Raw genomic sequence first — 13,373 nt, 5'->3', positions numbered from 1 at the left:
CTGAGATTCTATCCCGGGCTGGTCATGCCACCTTCTTACACCTGGCTCTTATTTACAATCAGGATCACATTTGGGAAACAGAAATGTACAGTTTTTACCCCTCTGCTGAGACACGCCTTCCACCACTGCCAAATATTTACTCTTGTAGCGACTCAAGCTGTGAGCTCCCTCCTTTGTAGTTACTGCTCATAAACGCAGCTTTTAATAAAACAGTAGGTGCAGGGTCACTCAAGTCGATCCATATGAAACTGCAATTAAATTTCACACAGTGGCTTCCCCATGCAGTACTTTAAAAAAGAACAAACTGCCGGAATCTGAGGAATACCAGTCCCACATCCAGTTTGAGGTCTCCTACACAAATCCTTACAAAGTGTTAACACAGATTGCACATGTTCTTTAATTCTCTTCTTAAATAAAGTTTGTAGAATTTATAGACGCTCTGGGCTTGGGCTTTAATATGCATTATTGGGAGCTAAAGTGATTAAACAACAAAGACACTCTCGGGAGGTCTGATCGCATGCAGACATCAACAGACAGGAGAGACCCCGGAATTTTTAAGTGTACCTTGCAACTGTGCAGATAACGCCTCTTGATGCTGTTGGTACTTCGACGCCAGTGTTTCCGCCTTCTTTAACTGATTATGCATCTCGTAGTATAACAACAAACCATAAAGAAACCCAAAAACTATTGTAAGGAAGAACAAAGTTTGAAAAATCTTTTTCTGTCGCCTGGAACACATACTGTTCCCCATATTCCTCCCGTTTCTAGCTGGACGCCTTCTTGACGGCTCCAAAGCGAAGAATTCGGGGGGAGGGGGTTCCCCCTTTCCCGATTCAATGTTTAATGAATCAGGGGCACAACAGGCTGCGGCACTCACTTGGGCAGAGGCGCGCCTGCAACTTTAACTGCTTTTTCTCGCTCAAAATCCTTTCCAGGTTACAAGTTGCAAAGTTCAAGTTCTTAAAAAAAAGTCTCCGATCCAATTTTAGGAATAGGCAGAGACCGTGGACCGCTTTCTGGTCTGTCAAGTTGCACCGAGCCCTATGCTGGAACACAGCTCTGCAACAATAAAGTACTGTTTGTCTTTTAGCCTCCCAGCAATGAAAACTTCCAGGCCTTTTCCCCAATCTCCCGTCTTACGTGTCACCTCCACTTCGCTACAGCCTCCCATCAGACAGGAAATCCCACCCACTCCCATACCGATTGGTAGCATTCCCACCCTCACCGTTACTATTGGAGGATTCCCGGATCGGAGCCCTCTCCTGGGTGAACAGTTAGCACCAAGTGACCATCTCACAGTGACAGTGGTGTGATGTCGAAAACTCGATCCCAATAAAAAAAATCCCAAAACGTCAGAAGTTTTCATAAAACATCTTATATTTTCATGTCGAACCTGAAAGTAATCCCAAATGTGTGCAAAAGGAAAGTTCCCTTCTGGTTTACACTTGGAGACTTGGAAGATAAGATTTATTTCTAAAACTTGCGAAAGATTGCAAGGATGGTGAAACCCACTCGTTCCATCGATCTTATTGACGGACAGAATCCGTGTTGGCAGTGCCGTAGGTTACAGAATTTTCACTCCTAAAGAGGGCACAATGAAAGGACTTAATCCTGCTTTAATGAAAAAGAAAGCAGAAGATGATGGAAATACCTCATGTATGTCTGCAAACATCTATATGGAGAGAGGCAGAGGGAAGGCGTCTGCGACTCGGTCATCAGGACAGTGTTGCAACGTCTTGTCGCGGTCAAACCAGGTCAAACAGTTGATGTTGGTGGGAGCAGTCGTGTTCTGATTTCGTCTTTCTTGTAAGAGGAGCAAAATTGATTTTGCTTTCACGGAAAATGTGATAACTGCTCCAGTATTTTTGAATAAACGTTGTCGGGGTGAAGGAAACCGGCCAAAGATGTATTTGCAAACGTACAAAGGCCGAAGTCAAACTCGGAAATTCTCCTTCCTATTATATGCTACATTGCAAGGTTGAGAAGTTGAAAGAGCACCTGTGCCAAGTTCTCGGGCTGATTTTTCCAACCTTGTTGGAAATCTACATATATCAACATCTGTGAATGGCCAGGATGTGATGCCAGGATAAGTAAATATCCAGAATGGAAAACTCAATATTTGACTGAAGTTCAGAAAGAGAATGCCATTTTTGTGCATGGAAGAAATTCTCACACAGACCTCCCTGTGTTCAGAGTTGTGTGGAAATGTTGATTTGATGATGAACCTTATTTGTTTTAAGGGTCGATAACAGTGCATTTCCAGCTTTTGATACTTCTTTACAAAGCTTGATTGGGAAAAAAAAGCCATGCACAGTCTTTACAGGTCTTTGAAACTGCTGAAAGAATTTCTCACTGTTACTATGGCCACATAAATCATAGAATCCCTAGTTTGGAAGCGGGCCATTGAGCCCATTGAGTCCACGCTGAACCTCCAGAAAGCATCCCACCCAGACCCACCTCCCCCCACCCTGTACCTGTAACCCTACAATTCTAATTAACTAATCCACCTAGCTTGCATATCCCTGGATACTATTGGCAATTTAGCAAAGCCAATCCACCTACCATATGGATGGCATGGTGGATTAGTGATTTACACTGCTGCCTCACAGTACCTAGGCCCTGGATTCAATTCCTGCCTTGGGCAACTACCTGTGTGGAGTTTGTACATTCTCCCTGTGTCTGCGTGGGTTTCCTCCAGGTGCTCTGGTTTCCTCCCACATTCCAAAGATGTGTGGGTCAGGGTGAATTGGCCATGCTAGATTGCCCATAGTATTAGGTGTATTAGTCAGGGGTAAATATGGCGAAGGAGTCTGGCTGGGTTAGTCTCCAGAGAGTTGGTGTGGACTTGTTGGGCCAAATGGCCTGTTTCCATACTGTAGGGAATCTAATCTAGCCTGCACATGTTTGGACTGTAGATGGAAACTGGCAGAAAACCATGCAGACTCAGGGATAATGTACAAACTCCACACATCCAGTTACCTGAGGATGGAATCAAACCCAGTGAGGTTCCCTGTGAGGTAGCAGTGCTAACCTCTATGCCACACTTTACATTCGCCAACTAATAAAATGAATGTGTTTGAACTTAATCTGCCTTTTTACTGTAAATTTTGACCAAAGTAATCATTTTATATCTACTGTACTTTATTACAATCTATTTTGCAGATTTTTTAAAAAATATAAAATACTGAACATGAGAAGCAAATGCAAATGAGTCTACTTTATCAGTAGCAATGGAACATATATGGCTGCATTTTTCATATGTTTTACATTTCTTGATGATTCAAAATGAAGCAAAGGAATTGGTATTTTTAGCATGTCACATGTATCAAAGATGAAGGGAAGGAATGACTACTGTGGGCACATGTTGAAGGTAAGAACAAGGGCATCTTTAAAAACAGGATGACCATCAACTCCAGTATCTCTGATTTGTTGCTGTACATTCAAAATAAGTAAAATCACCATTCAGGTGAAAGGTTGCATGCCATACTAACTCATGACATATAAGGTAAAGTTGCCGTCGTCCCAGGGGACCATATGGTTTAACACCCTTAACAGAGAGTCAAGTGTGGTAGTTTAACCTGGGTCACCACGCCTCAAGTGAGGGACATGGGTGCAAAGGCTGGGTCCGCATGTGACCTCAGCCAGAGCGGGAATAAAAGGTCTGAAATGGCAAATTTGAGAATTTGTAAATACCTGTAACACGATTCAAAATGTGATTAATTGGCAAGAGAATTGCAAACGAACTTCTTGCAGGAAGATGAGTTTGGAAAGAAAGACAAGAATAAATTTAATGCAGATAAATATAAAGTGATACATTTTGAGAGGAAGAACAAATGAAGAGCAAATAATGGTACAACATGAAAAGGAGTTGAGGAGCACAATACAGACTAAGGGATTCAGAAAGATAAATCTTTAAAATGGGGAAACAAGTTGATAAAACTGTAAAAAGGCATACAAAGTCCTATATAAACACCAAAAGAACTGCAGCTGCTGTAAATCAGAAACAAACAATGTCAATGTGACATTGGTCACTTCAATTTATTTGCTTCCCTCATCTACCGCAACCTGTCTCCCTTTGAACTGACTACACTCTGTGCACTTGGATCCCACCCTGACTTTGTTACTAAGCGTGCCAATAAGTCTGAAGTACTGATTTCTACATGCAGTGCCAGCTCTCGGATACCTCTCCAATTTCCCCCTGAACCATGACCACCATGGAATATTACGGCATTCTATCAACTATGGTCACTGACCTCATTTCATCTGGTGATCTCCCCCAACTGCCTCCAAGCTGATAGTTCCCCAGCCCCCATATAACTCACTTCTACTTTCTTCTGAAAATCCACAAACAGGACTGCCCAGGCAGACCCTGCTGCTGCCCCACAGAATTCATCGCTTCCTACCCTTGACTCAGTTTTTCCTCTCTGGTGCAGTCCCTGCCACTTACATCTGCAATTCCTCTGACACTTTATGTCAGTTTTGGAATTTCTAATTTGCAGGTCCAGCTCCGTTATATGTCCATCCCTCAACAGGATGGTCTCAGGGGACTCCACTTCTTCCTGGAACATAGGTCTGAACCATCTCCACTCACCACTGCCCTCCATTGCTTGGCCGAGCTCGTTCTCACCCTCAACAACTTCTCTTTTAATTCCTATCATTTTCTGCAGGTCAGAGGGATGGCCCTGGGTAACTACATGGACCCCAAGTAGGCCTGCCTGGGGTATGTTCCAGCCCTATTCTGAGCCCCACCTACAACTCTCTTTCCAATAAATTGATGATATCATCAGTGCTGTTTCCCTCTCTCTTCTGGAATTGAAAAAGTTCATCAATTTCGCTTTCAATTTCCATCCCACCATGGTCTATCTCTGACTCCTCCCTTCTTTTCCTTGAAAACTCTGTTTCCATTTCTCGGGATAAACTGGCCACTTATATCCACTATAAACCCACCAAGTCCCACAGTTACCTGAACTATACATTTTTCATACCATGCTTCCTAAAAAGATTCAATTCCATTCTCCAAGTTCTCTGTCTCCATCACATATATTCTGATAGGGCTAACTTCGACAAGGGAACCTCCTTCCTTAACTATTGTTGACAGGGCTCTCAACTGGAACTGACCCATCTCCCACAATTCTACCCTCGACACACTCTCTTCCCACCCGCAGCAATGATAGAGTTCCCCATGTCCTTACCTACCATCCCACCAGCATCCACATCCAGAAGTCTATTTCCACCATCTCCAGCTGAATGCCTTCACCAGGCCCATATTCTCCTTCCTTTGTCCATCTTCTGCAGGGACCATTCCCTCCAGGACACCTTGGTTCACTCTTTCTTCACTCCTAACATCCCCATACAGCACCTTCCCCTGCAATCACTGAAGGTGTATCACCCATCCATTAGTATCCAAAGTCCAAAACACACCATTCCAGGTGAAGCAGCACTGTACCTGAACTTCACACAGTCTAGTCTACTGCATTTGCTGCTCACAATGTGGTCTCCTCAACATTGAAGAAACGAAGTGTAGACTGGGTGACTGCTTTGCAGAACATAGAGTCATAGAGATGTGCAGCATGGAAACAGACCCTTTGGTTCAGCTCGTACATGCGAACCAGATATCCCAACCCAATTTAGTCCCACCTGCCAGCACCCGGCTCTTATCCCTCCAAACCCTTCCTATTCATATACCCATCCAATTGCCTCTTAAATGTTGCAATTGTACCAGCCTCCATTACTTCCTCTGGCAGCTCATTCCATACAAGTACCACCCTCTGTGTGAAAAGTTGCTCCATAGGTCTCTTTTATATCTTTCCCCACTCATCCTAAACCTATGCCCTTTAGTTCTAGACTCCCCGACTCCAGGGAAAAGACTTTACCTATTTATCCTATCCATGCCCCTCATAATTTTGTAAACCTCTATAATGTCACCCCTCAGCCTCTGATGCTCCAGGGAAAACATCCCCAGCCTGTTCAGCCTCTCCCTATAGCTCAAATCCTCCAACTCTGGCAATGTCCTTGTAAATCTTTTCTGAACCCTTTCAAGTTTCACAACATTTTTCCGATAGGAAGGAGACCAGAATTGCACGCAATATTCCAACAGTGGCCTAACCAATGTCCTGTACAGCCGTAACACGACCTCCCAACTCCTGCACTCAATACTCTGATCAACAAAGGAAAGCATACCAAACGTCTTCTTCACTATCTTATCTACCTGTAACTCCACTTTCAAGGAGCTATGAACCTGCACTCCAAGATCTCTTTATTCAGCAACACTCCCTAGGACCTTACCATTAAATGTATAAGTCCTGCTAAGACTTGCTTTCCCACAATGCAGCACCTCGCATTTATCTGAATTAAACTCCATCTGCCATTTCTCAGCCCATTGGCCCATCTGATCAATATCCTGTTGTAATCTGAGGTAACACTCTTCACTCTCCACTACACCTCCAATTTTGGTGTCATCTGCAAACTTACTAACTGTACCTCTTATGCTCGCATCCAAATCATTTTTGTAAATGACAATAAGTAGAGGACCCAGCATCTATCCTTGTGGCACTCCACTGGTCACAGGCCTCCAGTCTGAAAAACAACCCTCCATCACCATCCTCTTTCTTCTACCTTTGAGCCAGTTCTGTATTCAAATGGCTAGTTCTCCCTGTATTCCATGAGATCTAACCTTGCCATCAGTCTTCCATGGGGAACCTTGTCAAATGTCTTACTGAAGTCCATATAGATCACATCTACCGCTCTGCCCTCATCACTCCTCTTTGTTACATCCTCAAAAAACTCAATCAAGTTTGTGAGACATGATTTCCCACGTGGAGAAAGTGAGGACTGCAGATGCTGGAGATCAGAGCTGAAAAATGTGTTGCTGGAAAAGTGCAGCAGGTCATGCAGCATCCAAGAAGCAGGAGAATCGATGTTTCCTGAAGAAGGGCTTATGCCCGAAATGTCAATTCTCCTGCTCCTTGGATGCTACCTGACCTGCTGCGCTTTTCCAGCAACACATTTTTCAGCTATGATTTCCTACGCACAAAGCCATGTTGACTGTCCCTAATCAGTCCTTGTCTTTCCAAATACGTGTACATCCTGTCCCTCAGGATTCCCTCCAACAACCTGCCTACCATTGAAGTCAGACTCACTGGTCTATAGTTCCCTGGCTTGTCCTTACCACCCTTCTTAAACAGTGGCACCACATTAGCCAATCTCCAGTCTTCCGGCACCTCACCTTTGACTATCGATGATACAAATATCTCAGCAAGAGGCCCAGCAATCACTACGCTAGCTTTCCATAGAGTTCTAGGGTACACTTGATCAGGTCCAGGGGATTTATCCACTTTTATGCGTTTCAAAAAAGACCCTGAGTTTCCAGTTGCCTGACACTTTAACACACCACCCTTTTCCCTGTCTCAGGCTTGCGGCAGTGTTCCAGGGAAGCTGGAAGAACAACACCTCATTTTCTGCTTGGGGACCTTGCAGCCCTCTGGACTCAATATTGAGTTCAATAAATTCTAGGGCCTGAACTTCCCCTTGTCCTAGCCCCCTGTCCCATACACCAGGCCTTGTCATCACAAAGTCTGCAATTACTTACTACCTATTGTTAGCCACTGACAGTCAAGATAGAGTGTGGTGCTAGAAAAAGCACAGCTGGTCAGACAGCATCTGAGGAACAGGAGAATTGACAAGACAGGATTCTTCATCAGGGAGGAGAAAAGGGGCTGAGAAATAAATAGGGTAAGAGAAGTGAGAATGGGGGGAAAGGTGGATGGGATTGCAATAGGTGGATGTGATAGATCGGTGGGAAGGGTGGAGCGGATGGGTGGAAAGAAAGATGGACAGATCAAGAGGGCATTGTTGGAGGGTTGGATCTGTGATGGTGTGAGGTGATGCTCCTCAGATGCTGCCTGACCTGCAGTGCTTTTCCAGCGCTACACTGTATCTATTCTGACTCTCCAACATCTGAAGTGCTCACTGTCTCCTAGCCACTAACAGTCTCCATTAACAGCTATTCAGTCACCGAGCCAGATCGCTATCCACTCCTTTGTCTGTCCAACTGTTCTTCTCTCTCTTTGAGCTCTAGCCCTACGTATTGTTTACTCCTTACCCTCGCCCCCACAAACCCTATCTTCTGCATATAACCGACATTTTCTGAGCTACCATTGGTTCTGAAGAAGCCAGAAACATTAACTCTAATTTCTCTGCACAGGTACTGCCAGAGCTGCTGAACTTTTCCAACAACTTCTGTTTTTGATACAAAGTCTTATGTTTTATAAATTGGACATGAAGGACATAGCAAAAGGTTAACACGAAACAGACGTAAGTCATTAGTGAGACAAGTTAAAGTATTGCATTTAGTTCTGGCACCTTACTTCAGGAATGATGATAAGGCCAGAGGAAGAATGCAGAAGAGATATCAGGCATGAGAGCCTTTAATTTGGCAAAGCTGCAGGAACTGAGTCTCTTTTCAATCTTTTTTTAATGTCCTTCTTCTAATGAAAATCTTCTTGAATTGTTACAAACAATTTTTCTGAAAACAAACTATTTCCAAGTTGATCAGTTGGTAATTCCAAGGACTTAAAGTTAGATCATTGAAAGAGTAAAGAACAAAGAACATTACGGTGCAGCAACAGGCCCTTCAGCCCTCCAAGCCTGCACTGATACATATCCTCTATCTAAACCTGCTGTCTATTTTCAGAGGATCTGTATCCCTTTGCTCCCTGCCCATTCATGTATCTGTCTAGATACATCTTAAATGACTCTATCATTCCCGCCCCTACCACCTCCATTGGCAACGCATTCCAGGCACCCACCACCCTCTGCGTAAAGAACATGCCCCGTATATCTCCCCTAAACTTTTCCCCCCTCACTATGAACTTATGACCCCTAGTAATTGAGTCCTCCACTCTGGGAAAAAGTTTCTTGCTAGCCACCCTGTCAACACCTCTCACGATTTTGTAGGCCTCAATCAGCTACCCCCTCAACCGCCTTCTTTCCACTGAAAATAATCCTAATCTAGTAACCTCTCCTCATAGCTAACACCCTCCATTCCTGGCAACATCCCGGTGAACCTCCTCTGCACCCTCTCCAAAGCATCCACATTCTTTTAGTAATGTGGTGACCCGAACTCTATGCAGTATTCCAAATGTGGCTCAACTAAAGTCTTATACAATTGAAACATGACCTGCCAACTCTTGTACTCAATACCCCATCTGATGAAGGAAAGCATGCCATATGCCGTCTTGACCACTCTACTGACCTGCGTTGCCACCTTCAGGGAACAATGGACCTGAACACCCAGATCTCTCTGTACATCGAATTTCCCGAGCACTTTTCAATTCACTGTATAGTTTGCCCTGGAATTGCATTTTCAAAAATTCATCACCTCGCATTTGTCTGGATTTCCTTCATACTGGGACTGTTATGAGCTTGTCGGGTGCCCTACCGAGACAATAGTGAAAGCTGAATTCCAAAAGGAAGTTTGATGAATACGTTAGGCAAAAGGATAATGGGAATGGAAAGTGACTAAGACATCAGAAGCTGGTACAAGGTATGTTGGGTTGAATACCTGTAATGCCTGTAATACTTGTTGAATACCTGTTGCGCTTTTCCAGCAACACATTTTCAGCTCTGATCTCCAGCATCTGCAGTCCTCACTTTCTCCTACCTGTAAATCTTGTAAATTTCTATAACTAGAATATGAAGTTGGACTATAAAAGATGAACCAAAAGTTAGTTTCAGGGAAAGGTTCAGATGAAAGAACAAAACTCACCAATAGCAGGAGAAAAGCCAAGTAGGATTGAGTGAGAATTATCCCTATGTTGGGTAAATGTAATCTTGTAATACAATGAGAAACTTGGCAGTATGTTTTACATTTGGCCAAAATTATGAAGCAGTCTACTAAAACAATGAAATTAGTTGCTTAATGTCACTGCAACATTCCGGACTAAGATTGTTTTGCATAGATCAGCAATAATATAATTGATATGGTGATTTACAATGGTCAGGTGTAAGAGGGATTAATGAAAAAGAGAATCATTAATTAAGAGAAAGAGAGAAACAGAATATGTGGATTCTTGTCTACAGTCCAAACTGATGTTTGCAGTATACATTAGTAGAACAATTGAAAACTACATTAATCTATGAATCCCGTGTGAGAATCAGCATTAGTAATATGATATGGATAGAGTATCTCTCTTCTCATGGAGAATTTAAAGTGTAAATGATCACATGATTATGAAGGAAGAGCTCAATTATTGTTGCATGCTTGGGTCAAAATTGAACTATTCTTGTGGGGCTGTTAGTCACTCCTTTTAGTAGTTTTAGTATCTTACAGGGGGAATGTTCTGATATTGCTCCAAAGGTAAATGCATTATGGTGTTGTCCTGGTGAAACAATGATAACCCTTTGTAAATGTAACTATATATCAGTGTCTTTCATAATTGTGTCTATGTCCTCTTCTTCAAACTTTTCAAAGGCAGAAAAGAATTTAGCAAGGCAAGAACAGTAAAAACAAGTGGTTTTATTTCACAGCAAATTAATATGTAGTGATATCATGTTCAACTAATTTAAATTAATACATGTTGCCTTCATGCAATAATACAGAAATCATGAACAGTCCATTATGACCCTTTTATTTGCTGACCCTAACTCTCTCTCTATCAGGGAATAAATCAACAGTACACGTTGCCCAGTGCAGGGCCAGTTGTAAAAATAAATATTTATAAATACCAGAATCTTGCAAAATAGCAGTAAATGCAATTCGTTCTGTAGATCACTGAAATCAATGCCTGATTTTTGAGTTTACATTAGATTACAATTGCATGAATCAGCCAATTTGAGTAAAAATTGGCTACAGGCAACTACTGGTATTCAGCAGATGAGAGATGTCAGTGAAATAACTCTGCAGAGGTTGACATCTCAACACCATCCCATTACATACACGTGAAGAGTACTTGACAGTGATCCGGCTCCATCAGAACCAGTTCTCAGAGTGAACAGGATGCCTGACACTCTTTTTATATCTGTCAGCCAGAGCTTCCTGATTAGACTTGATGAATAGCTCCAAACCACCCAGCTGACCTCATTACAAACACGATACCCCTTCTTCTCTGAGTTCGAGGACATTGGCCTTTTTTTACAGTAGCCCCTCCTGGGGCATTTTAGCACTGGGTCAGGTTCCTCCAACTCTACCTCTAATACAGATGGTGTGTAACCCACAGACGCTCACCTCTGGTCCCCGAGCACTTCAGAAGAAACTCATTCTCAACTTCAGGTGGTAAAGGTGTTGAGATGGTGACATTCGCAGTATACATCTCAGATTCCAAGGCATCTTCAATGCTTGACAGGGAAGGAGAACCCATGGGTTCCAAAACAGTATGAAAAGTAGCGAGGAGCTGGGCTTGTGTCATTCTTGCACTGTTTGCAAGTTTGCAGCTTTCATATGGTCCACGTGCTTGTTCAGGAATGTTGCACCCACCTGAACTTTATACATCACTGGACCTGACCACACGTCAACCATGCCTCTTACCCAGGTAGTGTCGTTTCCGTGGTTCTGACACTAAACTTCATTCCCTGATGTAATCTGTCTCACTCATTTGGCAGGGTTTTGTGTCAGGAGGAGAAAGTGAGGACTGCAGTTGCTGGAGATCAGAGTCAAGAGTGGGGGGAAAAGCACAGCAGGGCAGGCAGTATCCGAGGAGCAGGAGAATCGACATTTTGGGCATAAGCCCTTCATCAGGAATGAGGTTTGTGGGCCAGGTGTCTGAGAGTTAAATGGGAGGGGGTGGGTGGGGGGCTGGGGGTAAGGCAGCAGGGATTGTGACAGGTAGATGAAGGTGGGGGGTGGGGGGTGGGGGGGTGGAGTGCCTATGGAACTAACTGATCTCTCATGGATTCGAGACAACATTCAGACTAGCACAATTTGGACCAGAGCTGAAGCAGATTCATGACCAGAGCCACACGTCCGTCCTCAGTGCCTATCTATGGAACCAACTGATCCCGTATGGTCTCTGGACTACATTCACACCAGCGCAATTTGGACCTGACTACCTTCCTCGCAGCCTCACACCCCTTCCATTTATCTCTCAGCCACCGGCCCACAAGCCTCATTCCTGATGAAGGTCTTATGCTCAAAATGTTGATTCTCCTGCTCCTTGGATGCTGCTTGACCTGTTGTGCTTTTCCAGCACGACTTTCTCGACTCTGATCTCCAGCGTCTGCAGTCCTCACTTTCTCCTAGTTGATTTCAAACCTACTGCAAAACCTCTGCAAGGATACCTACCTTGAATAAGTTCTCCTCCTCTGTTTACAGGATCTCAGTAAGTCTCTCTCTCTCTCACTGAACCCCCTCAGGGCATCTCTTCTGCCTGAAGCTTTTCAGCCATGTCCTGAAGCAGACTCACCACCACAGCCACACCTCCTTCTTCAGTGCCTGCTGACGGAACCAACTAATCCTGCACGGACTCTGGACTACATTCAGACCAGCACAATTCGGACCTAAATTCCACCTTCACCTCCATCCAAGACCCTGAAGGATCCTTCCACATCCAAAAGATGATCTCCTGGATCCGTTGCACCCAATGTGGTCTCCTCTACATTAGGAAGATTTGTGGACCGTTTCAGAGAACATCCCTGGGAAACCCATACCAAACAACCCCACCAACTGAACACTTTAACTCCCCCTCGTACTCCACCTAGGACATACAAGTCCTGGGCCTCCTCCATCGACAAACCCTTACTACCTGACGCCTGGAGGAAGAACACCTCAACCACACCAGTTTCCTCATTTCCCCTTCCCCAACCTTATCCCAGGCCCAAAGCTCCAACTCGGCACGACCCTCTTGACTGGTCCTCCCTGTCCATCTTCCTTCCCACCTATCTACTCCAACCTCCTCTCTGACCTATCACTTCCACCAAACCTTCATCTACCTATCACATTCTCTGCTACCTTCCCCCAGCCCCACATCCTCCCATTTATCTCTTGAGCTCCCCCCCCCCCCGCCACCCGGCCCAAAAACCTCATTCCTGATGAAGGACTTATACCCGAAACATTAATTCTCCTGCTCACCGGATGCTACCTGACCTGCTGTGCTTTTCCAGGGCCTCACTCTCGACCCGGAGTTTTGAGTTAGGCATGAGTGTTCCTGATGCCATTTCACCCTCTGCCCAGGTCCAGGAAAATCAGATTTAACTTGATGCGCAGTCTTCTCCCTATTAGCAACTCTGCTGGAGCTATCCCTTTACTACAGTTTGTGGTAACTGAACTAGCTGCTTCTCATATCAGATTGGAACTGAAGTTGTAGTATTAATCTTAAAGAGTTCCCCTGTATAGGTTCTCAGTCTAACTGACGTTGTGCACAAGCTTAAGATTGGAGTTC

The 13,373-nt window shown here is 44.2% G+C and overlaps 1 protein-coding gene across 1 annotated transcript in view; it reads right to left on the bottom strand.

Moving 5' to 3' along the window:
• golim4a (golgi integral membrane protein 4a) overlaps positions 1 to 1,154 on the bottom strand; it is a 104,737-nt gene extending 103,583 nt beyond the window's left edge. Inside the window, exon 1 of the mRNA XM_060834820.1 lies at positions 565 to 1,154. Within this exon, the coding sequence (XP_060690803.1) occupies positions 565 to 751 (187 nt within the window). The 5' untranslated portion in view covers positions 752 to 1,154. The remainder of the gene's footprint in view (positions 1 to 564) is intronic.
• Positions 1,155 to 13,373: the final 12,219 nt, after the last annotated feature.

This window comes from Hemiscyllium ocellatum, chromosome 13 (assembly GCF_020745735.1).
Source record: "Hemiscyllium ocellatum isolate sHemOce1 chromosome 13, sHemOce1.pat.X.cur, whole genome shotgun sequence".
In the NCBI taxonomy this organism is placed as follows: domain Eukaryota; kingdom Metazoa; phylum Chordata; class Chondrichthyes; order Orectolobiformes; family Hemiscylliidae; genus Hemiscyllium; species Hemiscyllium ocellatum.
This window is presented reverse-complemented; position numbering and strand designations above follow the sequence as displayed.